The 15,116-nt window shown below is 35.4% G+C and overlaps 1 protein-coding gene across 7 annotated transcripts in view; it reads right to left on the minus strand.

Moving 5' to 3' along the window:
- Positions 1–15,116, minus strand: part of ARB2A (ARB2 cotranscriptional regulator A) — a 391,787-nt gene that overhangs the window by 284,232 nt on the left and 92,439 nt on the right. For 6 of the 7 annotated variants that reach the window (XM_061152012.1, XM_061152008.1, XM_061152007.1 and 3 more), the window contains one exon: positions 4,463–4,528. The exons of the other annotated variant lie outside the window; for it this stretch is intronic. In XM_061152012.1, the coding sequence (XP_061007995.1) occupies positions 4,463–4,528 (66 nt within the window). The remainder of the gene's footprint in view (positions 1–4,462; positions 4,529–15,116) is intronic. 7 annotated transcript variants of the gene reach the window in all.

Below are 15,116 nucleotides of genomic sequence, written 5' to 3' on the forward strand. Positions count from 1 at the left end.
TTACTAATAGAATGAAAAGTGAATATTTTTAGTTATTTTGATTATACATAATATTTAGGTTTAAACTAGATTCAGATTTCAAAGAGTTAGAGATTTTTAGAGAAGGATAACTTCCCAATCTTTTAGTACGTATGTCATGCCATGCCCCATCATTCTCATCAGCAGTGGCAAGTAACAATGAATGGTAGACTTTGTGTGACCAGGTCAGAGCCAGAAGTTAAAACCTTGACAGGTGATTGATAAACACATCCTCAAATAGAGAAGGTCAAGTCATATGCTGGGCAATGCAATAGCACCTCACTTCATCAACAGTATATATTCATAAAATTATCAAAGTAATAAAGAAAAAAATCAATGCTATTAAATGCCCTAGATTCCACACGGGCCCAGTCACTACTTCTGGGATAAGAAAAAAATTAAAATTTCTGTACTTCTAAAACAATCAGATTGGTCAGTAACAGATGCTAAGCCACCCGTGTACACACAGCACAAAAGGTAATTATTTTAGCAAGAAGGGCAGGGCCACAGGCTTAAGAAAAAAATGCATCTTCTCAGTGAGGCCTTCTCTGACCACTCCATTTAAACACTTCCCGAAGAATTCTCTACTATCAACCTCTGTTTTATTTTCCTCCATAGCATATAATGCAACCTAATATGCTTGACTTTATACCTGTTTGTATGTTTGTTTATTAACCATCTGTTCCCTCTACTAAAGTACAGGAAGGCATAGACCTATGTCTCCAGTATATTACCAAATGTACAGAAGAAAGGCTGGCACATTGTAGGCACTGAGTTATACAAGAATGAATAAACTTTTGGACTAAAGAATCTTAAGCAAGCCTCACCAGTGACTTCCTTTAGATAAAAGGCATTTAACTAAACAATGTGTCCTCTTAACTTGGTTATAATACTTGACTGGTTCAGAAAGCACAAATGAAAGATTAAACTAATGCATGATTACAGAGAATTTAAAAGAGCTACACAATGCTTAGAATCAAAATGACATAACTATATCTTTATTAGTAGTAACTAACTGACGTAAGAGAAGTAGGAAGTACACCACCACCACATGTGATGTCTAGAATAAACAAATGACTATAATAACAACAGATATGACTGAAGTCATAGAGGAAGAAAAGTGGATGGGAGACAGAGCGAACCAAATCTGAGAAGAAAAACTCCCTTTTACCTAGGAACATTATAAGAGAACAGAGGAATCATTCAGTTAAAACAGCTTGAAAAAAGAAGGAAAACGGTAATAAGAACAAAAGAAAAATGAAAAGGCAAAGCTGTCAGTGAATAATAAAACAGAGACCACAGAGGTTTCCAGTCATTCATTTACCAAAAAGTATGCCTAAATAGGTGCAAATAAGAGAGTCTCTTAAAGTCAGTGAGGCCTTAATGGATCCTGGAATATATGGAAATGGACATCTGTTTATCTTAATGAAAAAAAAAAAACCCTAGCTATAGACTTTCTAAAAGGTGCTGACCACTATTCCTTTTTTCTATCCTACAAATAAGTCCCCTGAAACCAGGCACCTCAGTCAGTTTTTAAAGGTGGAATTAAATTCCACAGTAAACACTTTAAAATTGGAAGGGTACTTATTTTCTGAGGATACATGTGATTTTTTTATGATACTGTTCAAGAATTTTTTAAGGGAAGGGGCAACAAATAAAAATTTTACCTGAACATGCAAATACATTTATTTTAAAAAATATCAGAACATTAGATGATTTAAGGAAAAAAATGAACAATATAATAGTATTAATGATAAAGGAGGAAAAGCGGTATTTAAGGCGGTAACTGAATAATATTCATCTCAAAATAATGCAGAACTCTGATTCTGCAGTTGATCATTTACTCTAAAGTTATTGCTAATTTAAAATAGAAAAATATCTATATGAATAAAATAAAGTTTTCTTCATTAAGTCTCTCTCTCTTTTTTTTTTTTTTAACTTTCTGGATGCTTCTCATGGCATGGATGTGTGGATCTTAGCACTTTGACCAGGGAGCGAAAGCAAGCCCCCTGTCTTCTAAGCAGAACCTTAACCACTGGACCACCAGGGAAATCCCTAACTTAAGTTTGGGATGTTTTGTTTTGAAATGACTGTTCCGATGCCATTTATCTTCTAATAATGGTAATTTACTAAGATGAGCTTTCATTAAGGAAAACACAAAAAGTCATTCCAGTGTACCACCTCTATTATAGACAAACCAATGTCTAAGACCAATTGGTCAGTGAGCCTACACCAAACAGTTCCTTGCAGTTAACAATTCATCTTGGGATATTTATGAAAATCACTAATTCTGAAGTTTATTTAAATATGATTGAATAAATCAAATGAAAATCTGTAGTTAAGTTAACTCACGTATCCAACATTCTACACAAGAGTGAAAAACTAAAATTGAGAATATTTTGTACCTATTTATGTGAGGTGGAGAGTGAACGTGATCATGTTTACATGGACAGCCATGATCATGACCTTTACTATCAAATCATGGGCTTCTACAGAGTAGTATCAATTAAAAAGAATTATTTCCTTATTAAATATTTCAACTATAAAACTAAAACTCAGTTCATCATCAGTAAAAGAAAAAAAATTTGGTGGTCTATCTTTAGAAAAAAAAAATGACTGAACTAAAGAATAAACCCTACTCTCACTGCTAGCTTTGGGATTTAAGAAAACTCAGGAGAAAACTAATACTTAGGAAAGAAAAATTTCATAATTATATAAAATATGTTATGATAACTTAAGGACAGATTAATTTTCTAAAATAAAAAAAAAATGTTTCCTTTTTATTTATAAAATTAGGAAATCTTTCCTAACCAAAAATGGACATAATGGTTGTTACAGATCTCATACAATGAAAAGCTTTCTCTGTGTAATGTTAGATTTAAATTTAAATAAGAGGAAAATAATTCAAGTCCTTCTAAATCTAATCTCAGGCTTTCTACACAAAAATGAAATAATTATGTAACATGACAGATATGGCCAATTATCTCGTAATTTGTTCTAGAAACCCAGGGAATTAAACTGAGTTTAAAGGTTCAATGGAACTAGAAGTATTGCAAAGTTAAAGGACTCAATACTAATTAATTGTGCTGTAACAATGGATTAACCTAAGGCTCTTTAAATATCATTCATCAGAAGTTTCAAAAGAAATAGAGTTAACAAAAAAAGGAGACTGGACAAAGTGACAAAATTCTACCTTGACTTTCCAGAAGACCAAATTCAACATATAGTTTTAATAGAGTGAGACACTAGACCTAAAGTCAAAAACAAAACAAGAGGTTTGAATCCAGAAAATGACTTTTACATTCACTCTCAAAAAAAATACTAAAATCTTGGTTTTCACATAAGTCAAAAGGAAAGTTTTCAAATAAACAAGTGTTGGCCTAGTGATTACATAGAATAATACTGCATTCACTAGTATATCACTAGCACACAGAACAGTGCCTGACACCCTAAAATAAATATTTGTTGAATGAATGAATAAGTTAATAAACAACAATATGACCTAGTACGTGAGGTTATCTTAGAAAATTAAATATAAAATAGAGATCTTTTTAAAAAGTCAACCTATGTAAGTGATTTGGGAGGATGGGAGTATTAAGAAACTTTAAAATCCTCCACTTGATAGTAGAATAACACTACCCAAAGAATTTTAGAACTTCATGCAAAATTTCATGTAAACTAAATTATCAATATTCTAAGTTTTGTGCCTTAAATAAATTATTTTCATGAAGTCTTTGAGGTTCATAAAGATTTTAAAAAATCAGAGAACTGTCTGGGACAGTAAAGATCATCTAATCTAGTCTACCATCATCTCACACATAAAATTACTATTTCTCCATTCGAAAGCTTAATATTTCATACTGTACAAAACAAAAAAGCTCTTTTGAGAAACTGAATTTGAGAACAAATTTCAAACATTTTCATTCTGAAATGGCAAAATGTGCAAAATTAAAAAAAAAAAAAAGACTTCCACTAAAAAGCAAAGGAGTAGTGTTATCAAACAGGAGTAAATCTGAGGATGTTCAAGGGAAATATGACAGAAATGAAACACATAATTTAAAATAATCAAGAAATAATTAAAATGATAGTCAATGTCTAATACAAGAAAGAGCACATAGGTTTACTTCAAATAAACATGTAAAAATAAATTACACCAATGAAATGAGAAAGGGTAGAGGAAAGAGTAGTTCTTTTGTGACATCACTTTCAAAAAAGACTGGAAATCAGTATTTCTTTTCTTTACACTAAAGAATATTACTTTTTAAGAACTATTATACACAATGAGATGAAGTATAATGACAGGCATTTAATATTATCTTTATCAATATCAAAACATAAGGATCCTAACATTTAAACTTATCTCAGTTAATCTAAAACAAAAGTTTTCTTCTGAATTGAAGATATTTTATTTGGAAATATAAATACTTTTAAAAATTGGACTTACTGGAATAGATATTTTTTTCAAATTACAGTCCTTTTCCAGAAGCTCATATACGTACTTTGTGATGATCTAAGTAGAAAAGAAATAACATTAAAATGCAAGGTTATTCATTATCAAAATTTACATAAATTATTAAAATTTATTGCTCTGAATGAGTATCTACTTTGGAATATTTTCATCCTAAATTAACAGGTTCTTTACTGGCTTACTTCCTGCTGCTGGGTATTGAAAAACTATGGACCTTAGTACTAAAGATTGAAAGTAGTTAATCTCAAAAATACATAAGGACTTCTTATTTTACAAAGTAATATTCTAAGCATATTTTCTTTTTTTTTTCAGTATTTCTAGAATTCTCTTTCCCCTATATTTCCCTACAGGTATTATATCTAATATAGTACTATCATGACTCTGAATCCTAACACTTCACTTGCATTCAATGAATCAAAAAGAGAAAAGTCAGTGGTATTCTAAGCAGAAAAGGAAAACCTATCCAGCAAACTCAGGCACCAGTTAGCACTACCAGTTACGGTAGGCAGAAACACATCTCCCCAAAGATGTCTAGGTCCTAACTCCTGGAACCTGGTAATATGTTACATTCAGTTCAGTTCAGTTCAGTTGCTCAGTCGTGTCCAACTCTTTGCGACACCATGAACTGCAACACGCCAGGCCTCCCTGTCCATCACCAATTCCCGGAGTTTACTCAGACTCATGTCCATCGAGTTGGTGATGCCATCCAGCCATCTCCTCCTCTGTCGTTCCCTTCTCCTCCTGCCCCCAATCCCTCCCAGCATCAAGGTCGTTTCCAATGAGTCAACTCTTTGCATGAGGTGGCCAAAGTATTGGAGTTTCAGCTTCAGCATCAGTCCTTCCAATGAACACCCAGGACTGATTTCCTTTAGGACGGACTGGTTGGATCTCCTTGCAGTCCAAGAGACTCTCAAGAGTCTTCTCCAACACCACACTCTCACATCCATACATGACCACTGGAAAAACCATAGCCTTGATCAGAAGGACCTTTGTTGGCAAAGTAATGTCTCTGCTTTTTAATATGCTCTCTAGGTTGGTCATAACTTTCCTTCCAAGGAGTAAGCGTCTTTTAATTTCATGGCTGCAATCATCATCTGTAGTGATTTTGGAGCCCAGAAAAATAAAGTCTGACACTGCTTGCACTGTTTCCCCATCTATATCTATATCCTCCTTACTATTTCCCCATCTATATCCCCACGAAGTGATGAGACCAGATGCCATGATCTTAGTTTTCTGAATGTTGAGCTTTAAGCCAACTTTTTCACTCTCCTCTTTCACTTTCATCAAGAGGCTTTTTAGTTCATCTTCACTTTCTGTCATAAGGGTGGTGTCATCTGCATATCTGAGGTTATTGATATTTCTCCCGGCAATCTTGATTCCAGCTTGTGCTTCTTCCAGCCCAGCGTTTCTCATGATGTACACTACATGAGTTAAATAAGCAGGGTGACAATATACAGCCTTGACATACTCCTTTTCCTATTTGGAACCAGTCTGTTGTTCCATGTCCAGTTCTAACTGTTGCTTCCTGACCTGAATACAGGTTTCTCAAGAGGTGGGTCAGGTGGTCTGGTATTCCCACATCTTTCAGAATTTTCCACAGTTTATTGTGGCCCACACAGTCAAAGGCTTTGGCATAGTCAATAAAGCAGAAATAGATGTTTTTCTGGAACTCTCTTGCTTTTTCGATGATCCGGTGAATGTTGGCAATTTGATCTCTGGTTCCTCTGCCTTTTCTAAAACCAGCTTGAAGATCTGGAAGTTCACGGTTCACATATTGTTGAAGCCTGGCTTGGAGAATTTTGAGCATTACTTTACTAGCGTGTGAGATGAGTGCAATTGTGCGGTAGTTTGAGCATTCTTTGGCATTGCCTTTCTTTGAGATTGTAATGAAAACTGACATTTTCCAGTCCTGTGGCCACTGCTGAGTTTTCCAAATTTGCTGGCATATTGAGTGCAGCACTTTCACAGCATCATCTTTCAGGATTTGAAATACATTACAGGATGGCAAAGGGGACTGTGTTGATATGATTAATGTTAAGAACCCAAGATGGGGGAGATTATCCGGATTATCTAAGTGGATCCAATTTAATCATATAAATCCTTATAAGTAAAAGATTACAGAAGAATAGTATGTCACAAAGATGCAAAGTGAGCAGGCCTTAACAGGCTATTGCCAGTTTTGAAGATGCAAGAAGGAAACAATGAGCCAGGAAATGAGGTAATCTTTAAAAGGCAGGATAAATCTCAGTTTAGAGTCAATAAGAAAATAAGACCTATGTCCTACTCTTAGAAGGAAGTGGTTTCTGTCAACAACTCAAAGAAATAGTAACTGGATTCACTCCCTAGAGACTCCAGAAAGGAAAACCTGTCCAATACCTTGAGTTTAGTCTGGTGACATGCAAACTGAACTTCTGACTCCAAGAACTGTATGATAATATACTTGTATTGATTTAATTTATGGTAAGTTGTTAGAGAAGCAATAGAAAACTAATATACTATTTCTATTAAGGAAAGTAAAGAGAGTGAAGAAAGAAATGTCTGGAATAAAAATGATGATTTAATATGCTTTAATGGTCAGTTTAAGAAGTGTTCCAAAAATATGTTGAATCATATATGCACACTATCTCAGGTAATAATTTTAGCAGCAGCATAATTAAAGGTCAAATTTTATGAAACAAAATCAGATTTTTTTTTTTTTTAGAAAATTAAGATTGCTTTGGTGTTGTCTTTTGTAATCTAAAATGAGATTCCCTATCCTGCTTTCTCTAAGAAGTTCAAATTCCCTCCTTCTCTATATACATATTCATTCATCTTAGAAACAGTATATTAGATGTGTGCTAGAACAGTTTTATCTTGGCTGACTAAAGTAATTTCAAAAGCTATGACACTAAACTATCAATAGAACTAGGCAATAATCTATTAGTTATTAATTGACAAGTACTCCAATGGCAGAATGTTTAGAGGAACTAAAGAGCCTCTTGATGAGGGTGAAGGAGGAGAGTGCAAAGGCTGGCTTAAAACTCAACATTCAAAAAAACTAAGGTCGTGGCATCTGGTCCCATCACTTCATGGCAAACAGAAGGGGAAAAAGTGGAAGTGGTGACAGATTTTATTTTCTTGGGCTCCAAAATCACTGTGGATGGTGACATGAAATTAAAAGACGCTTGCTCCTTGGAAGAAAAGCTATGACAAACCTAGACAGCACATTAAAAAGCAAAGATATCACTTGCCAACAAAGGTCTGTTTAGTTAAAGCTATGGTTCTTCCAGTAATCATGCATGGATGTGAGAGCTGGACCATAAAGAAAGCTGAGTGCTGAAGAAACGATGCTTTCGAACTGTGGTGCTGGAGAAGACTCTTGAGAGTCCCTTGGACTGCAAGATCAAACCAGTCAATCCTAAAAGGAAATTCACCCTGCACATTCATTGGAAGGACTGATGCTGAAGCTGAAGCTCCAAAGTTTGGCCTCCAGATGCAAAGAGCTGACTCATTGGAATAGACCCTAATGCTGGGAAAGATTGAGGACAGGAGGAGAAGGGGGTGACAGAGGATGAAATGGTTAGACAGCATCACTGACTCAATGAACATGAGTTTGAGCAAACTCTGGGACATGGTGAAGAACAGGGAAATCTAGTATGCTATAGTCCATGGGGTCGCAAAGAGTCAGAGATGACTTAGTGGCTGAACAATGAACAACAACTTATATTTCATGCAGAATTTAAAATTATGCTCATTATACCTTTGCCAGAAAGTGGCAGTATTATAGACCTGAAAAAGTCAAGTAAATATATGTAGGAAGAAATATGCATGAAATTATATAATGGGTTACAACTTCAAGAGAAATGGTTTAACTAAATGAGATTAGCTAAAATGAGTGGGTTATCGATTCTAAAAATTTCCGTCTATGAAATCATAAAATATCCTTACATTTAAAGCAGCAATAGAACCAGTCAAACTTAACTCAAATGAATTCTACACTATGCAAAATACTTACCAGACATAATTTGATAATTAAAAAACTACCTTGGCAGGTTGTGCCTTATGTAAATATGAAATACACAGTACAGTTAATTCCCAATTTCATACTACAATATAAAACAAAAAAATTCAAAACTGGTTACACTGACTTTGAAAAACTTTACAAGGCAAGTATGTATTATAATAAAATCATACATTAAGCAGAGTTGGAGAAACTCTACTTAACTTGCCCAATTTGCTTTGCTCTCCAAGTTCTGACTGCAGAAAAAAAGCAATCATAGACTAAACCATCTATGATGGGCAGTTTTGTCTGTTTGGGATGTTCTCCTCCACCCTAGTCAGCCTTCAAGAAATAGATCACATGTCAGCTACTTTAGGTGACTTTTTCCTGCCTCCTCCCAATCCCCCAAGGTAAGACAAAATGTCCCACCTCTATGCTCCTCTGGACATGCATGGTGATTTGAGTATGATGTTATTGGCTTGTCTGTTACCTGACTAGTCTGAGAATACTAAAATTTAAGTAACCCGCCTTATTCTTCTTGTATCCACAAAAGATAGTGTCTGAAGCACTGAAAGTACTTTAACACAGTATACAAATTCTCTGCACTGTTCATTCTGTCTACATCCTTTTAGGGAGATAACTGCTTCAGATTTTTTTTAAAAATTCTTCTAACTGCTGAATTGATGCTTAAAAAAAAGGAGCAGGATTCACAGCCTTACAGCTTAAGAAGGACTGCAATCTGCATTTAGAAAAGTCAACAAGTGAAAAGATAACTTTTTAAAAAAAGATGAAAAAGGTATCTCTGCCCAAATGTAATCTATGTTCAAATATTCACTAAAAATATTGTTTCCAGTGAAGGTGGTACAGGGGAAAGACAAGGCTTAAGAGACTAAGATGAATGAGCTAAAATAAAATCTTCATTCTAATAAGAAAACAAGGGAATTTCTGACTTTCTGGTCTGAAATATGAAGAGCTTGAAAACAGTCACTCCTACCCTAACAAAAAGAAAAAAAGCTGAACAAACTGAAAATCAATGACTCTTCTTAGATCCATCAGGAAACTGAGTTCACAGAGCAAACTGCTTCCCCAAAAACTGGACAGAGAAATAGGCAGATACAGTGAAACAGGACTTAGGGTAACAAAAGCCCAGGAGCAGAAGTGTTGGCTAAAGCGAGTCCTGGGTAGGAACACTTTCAACTATAATTGATTAATTTCTGGAGGTTCAGTGTGAATACTAGCTTAAGAACAAAAAACTAGGAGAAGGCTCAGCCTTAAAGAAGGATTCCTGAAACTTCTATGAGTTGTACCTCTACAAGCCTCACCAGGTTCTCACTATGAAGATTACAGAAAACTCACCTCTTTCCGGCAGAAGAAGAAAAGAAATGATTTAACAATACTATTGAACTCTGTTCTCCTTAATAAGGCCTAGTTACAAGGAGAACCATTTCAGTAGGGCCTAACTGACATAGGGGAAGCAAAAGATTCACTAAAAGACTGAGACCTAATCATAGGACTATAGAAAGTTCCCTTCTATCCCTCCCCACATTACCATCATATCAATAGGTTCCCTTTAAAATAACAAGGAATGAGATACAGCTAAAAGAACTGCAAGACTCACCCCTATTTAAGATCTCCAGGAATACTTAAAAGACAACAGGGAAAACAAAAACAAGGATAGAAGAAAAATCTTTAGCCTTGGCCACAAGAGCTGCAACAAATAGTAAACACAGACTGACTCCTAGCCAGATAAACATAACACTTTACACTGAAGACATATCTACCAAAGCTCCTTTTACTCAATATACCATGTCCAGCTTTCAACCAAAAAATGACCAGCAACACTAAAAAGCAAAAAGAAACAACGTGGAGAGACAAACCAAGCACCAGAAAATGTGTAATTATTAGAATCGGAATTTAAAACAATAATAAGCAATATGCCAAAGGATTTATTAAAAAAGTTGACAACATTAAAGAACATGTGAGTAACATAAGCTTAGAGTTGAAAACTCTTAAGAAAGAATCAAAAGAAAATGTTAGGTCAAAAACACTGTTAACCAAAATGAAGAATGCCTTTGATGGGCTCATGAGTAGACTAGACATGGCAAAGAAGAAAATCAAAGAATTTTAAGATATAACAGTAGACACTTTCAAAACTGAAATGCAGAGAGGGAAAAAAAAATAAAGATGGGACAGAATATCTGAGAATCGAAGAATAATTACAAAATGTTTTAACATATGCATAACAGTAATACCAGAAAAAGAAAGAACAGAACAGAGGAACTATTTGACATCATAATGGCTGAGAATACTCCAAAATCAATGACAGACACAAAACCACAGACTTGGGTGATCCAAAGAACTCCAAGAAGGATAAATACCAAAGCTACACCTGGCCATATAATATTAAAACTGCACAAAACCAAACCCAAAGAGAAAACCTGGAAAGAAGCCAGACCAGAGGTCTGGAGATATCCGGAGGAGAAAGGGGTGTGGGAGACTTTACCAACAGAGGAAAAAAGATAAGAATTACACCAGACTCCTCTTGGGAACCACGTGCCCAAGAAGAAAGCAGACTGAAATGTTCAAAACATTTAAAGAAAAAAAGCGTCACCAATCTAAAATTCTACATCCAGTGAACTTATCCTTCAAAGGTGAGAAATAAAGACTTTCCCAGACAAAAAATGAGGGATCTTTTTGCAAGTAGATCTACCACAAGAAATGTTAAAATAAGTTATTCAGAGAGAAAGAAAATCACATAGGTCAGGAATTAGGATGTACATAAAGAAAGGAAGAGTATTAGAAAGGAATATATTAACATAAAATAATTTTAAAAATTCTTCTTATTTTTAATTTACCTAACAGATAACAGTTTGCTGAAAGTAACAGCAACAATGCTTTTGATAAGAAAAATGAATGACAGCAAGATTATAAGGTATGGGAGGGAGAAGCTGAGAATACTCTGTTAAAAGGTACCCACACTACCCATGAAGCTGTACAGTAGTATTTGAAAGAAAAACTGGAAAGAAAAAAAAAAAAATTACTACACCCGATATTTTTTCTGGATTCCTTCTGATTCCTAAGGAGTTGCCATACAGCTAAAATTAAGTGAATCCACAACGGAAGACACAGGAAGCAATTTTGAGATTATACATTCATGAAATAGATCCCTGAGCTACCCACAGAATAATGTTCTCTAAGAAGAGTGGTCAAACTAGACTTTTATCTAGCTCAGGATTTCTCTACCTAAGGATGAAAGAAATTTTAACAGAAACAGCAGTGGCAACGAAAGAAATAGACTGTGGGAAGAAGGAATATGAAGTGTGATAAAAATGAATGCTCAATGGTGGACTTCCAACAGAATGTGTATATGCACCCTGCAATAATTATTAGCTTGGGACTTAGAGTCATTTAAAATAAAGATCCACCCTGTAAGCTACCTATTTAAAAAACAACAGCATCTTTTTCTCTTATTGTCCTATTTATCGTAACTATACATCCTATCCTAGGTCCCTCCTAGGAAGGGATGGAGGGAGGGGAGGAAATAAGGAAGGAGAGATGGAGGAAGGAAGAAACAGAAGGAAAGCAGGGGGAAGAAAAAAAAAAGTCTTAATAATTAAGGTTTGATACTTTTCAATAATGTCAGTGTGACAAACTAAAAGGGCTACTCTAGCATCTTTACATTAAAGAGACTATGATGTGAATGGTGATGAGTTGTCTAATTAGAACTAAATCACATTTACCCTGGGTACATAGTCTCTTAAGGCAGAACTACATACTAAATTTCACTAGAATTATCTCCAACTCATCCTTACTTTTCCCCTTAAAACCTTTTATACTTCATTCTTGATGGGTACATTCTAAACTTTTAAAAAGTCTTTTGAAGTAACTGCTTTTTCAGCATATCTTTGAAATACATTTCATTCCTCCAACTTCCAATTAACATTCCTTGGCATTCTTAGTCTGTATCCCCAGCTGTCCCTCATTTAGATCAGCTTCAGATCATTTGCTCTCACATATCCCTTTTACCTGCTCTAAAGAAAAGTCATTCTTTTTCTAATCCATCCTTACTTTCCTGTAGTCAGATTCTTAAGTAACTTAGATCAACAGACTTGTAAGTGTATCCAGCTAACTACTGATACCCTCTCTTTTTTAAATTAATTTATTTTAATTGGAGGCTAATTACTTTACAATATTGTGGTGGTTCTTGCCATACTCTCTTAGATTTTACAGGCAACTCAAACTATGTTCAAAACTGACTCCATCTATATGTCTCCAAACCTATTCCTCCTCCAGTGTGTTCATCCACTCTGCAGATGGTACTACCATCCACCTAACTGCTCAAGCCGGAAGCCTAAATGGGTTAACCCCTCTTTCATCCTCCCCTTGCAATCAATCATCAAATTCCTCAAGCTAATCATGGAAGAGCTCCATATCTCCCCATCTCTGCTAGAGCCATTCCAGGTCATTTAAGTCCACCAATAGGTTACTATCTCTTCTTGGGCTGCTTCTGTTGCCTCCTTCTGCTATATCTATTATGGAAGATCTTCCTCCAGACCTTATTTTCTGTTAGCAGACATCCTTTACAAATGCAGACCTAAAGATTCCCAGTGCTTAGATAAGGATAGGACCTCAAACATTAAAACCAGCATGGCCTTGCCAGATCTGGCCCCTGCTGACTTCTCACGTTTTATCCGATAGCCCTCTCTTTCTTTGTTCTCCATATTGTGTAGCCTCACTGCCTTTTCTTTTTTTAATTCTCAGATGTATCAGGATCTTTTTCACCTCAGAGCCTTTGCAAATGATGCTGCTTTGCTGGGAATGCTTGTTCCATTCTTTGCTCATTCAGCTTCAACATCCTCCCTGTCTGACCCTGAATCCATCCTCAAGATACAGCAAAGAATCTTGCATTCCTCCTACTTAATACTTAGATTATTAATAAAATCTTTCCCAAGCTTTGTCTGTACCACTAGACTTAAAGCTTTTGGAAGAGGAGCATTTGTCTTAGGCTGAATGTCTAGGGCCTAGCTCATAGAATGACAATCAAGTATTTTTTGGAATAAACAGTAATAATAATAGCAGACACATGCATAGCACTCACAGTAACATAACTTCCTTTAATAAATCTCTACTCCCTTAATCTTCACAACAACCCAATAAAGGAAGAAATCAAAACATTTAAAAGTTTAGATAACTTACACAGCTAAATAAGTCACAGAGTTTCAGTGGGAAACGAGGCAATCTGTCTGTCCTGGAGTCCAGAATCTTTTTTCTGGACATATATTCCATCTCCTCTGTTACGTAGTCAATAAAGATGCCAAGGGAGAGTGGGATGTAAAACTGAAATTAAAGGCCTATTAGTAGCTTAACAGCAGCAGGCAAGAACAGAAACAAAAGAGGATATTTAAGGTAGGTAAAGTAAAAACAGTAATTTTAATTGCCTGAACTAGGCACTCTTAGTGTGTGAGCAAGTAAAGAAAGCTCTTTTGGATGTATAATGAAGTCAGTGAACTCTTCTCAGGCAGTATTTTTTAAAAAGTTAATAAAATACACAGGATTACCAAGGGAACCAATTATAGTGGAATACAATTCAATTTTTTAAATACCAGATCTTTGATATATTGCTACATGTCCTTCCTTATTATTGCACTTTAGATATATCTAAAACCATAGTCTTATCTTATAAAAACAGGTTATTTCTGTGAAAAACTCATAAAACTGCTAACATTACTATTTTTTATACCTACATTTACAATAAATAGAAAAGTAACTTAGAGGTGAGTAAAATAAAGATGTAACTTTTATCCCATTGAGGTTCACAGACCCCAGGTCCTAAATCTTATTCCCTGGGGTTAAGAATTCCTGGCCTAAACAGCATACCTGGAACCGACAGAGACTTTCCATAGGGCGCCTTGCCTTGACCCAAAAGGGAGAAAAGTCAGACCGGTATTTTTTTTGAGATCTACACTATAAAAAATACTGCTCTATCTTTATTTCCTGCCCACATAAAATTACATGCTTTTACTTTCAATACTGGATATTTGCAGATGACTGGGCCACAGGACTGGAAAAGGTCAATTTTCATTCCAATCCCAAAGAAAGGCAATGCCAAAGAATGCTCAAACTACGGCACAATTGCACTCATCTCACACGCTAGTAAAGTAATGCTCAAAATTCTCTAAGCCAGGCTTCAGCAATACGTGAACCGTGAACTTCCAGATGTCCAAGCTGGTTTTAAAAAAAGGCAGAGGAACCAGAGATCAAATTGCCAACATTCAATGGATCATCAAAAAAGCAAGAAGAGTTCTAGAAAAACATCTACTTCTGCTTTATTGACTATGCCAAAGCCTTTGACTCTGTGGATCACAATAAACTGGAAAATTCTGAAAGAGATGGAAATACCAGACCAACTGACCTGCCTCTTGAGAAAACTGTATGTAGGTCAGGAAGCAACAGTTAGAACTGGACATGGACCAACAGACGGGTTCCAAATAGGAAAAGGAGTACGTCAAGTCTGTGTATTGTCATCCTGCTTATTTAACTCATATGCAGAGTACATCATGAGAAACGCTGGGCTGGAAGAAGCACAAGCTGGAATCAAGATTGCCGGGAGAAATATCAATAACCTCAGATATGCAGATGACACCACCCTTA

The sequence above is a fragment of the Dama dama genome, chromosome 9 (genome assembly GCF_033118175.1).
Source record: "Dama dama isolate Ldn47 chromosome 9, ASM3311817v1, whole genome shotgun sequence".
NCBI classification, from domain to species: Eukaryota; Metazoa; Chordata; class Mammalia; order Artiodactyla; family Cervidae; genus Dama; species Dama dama.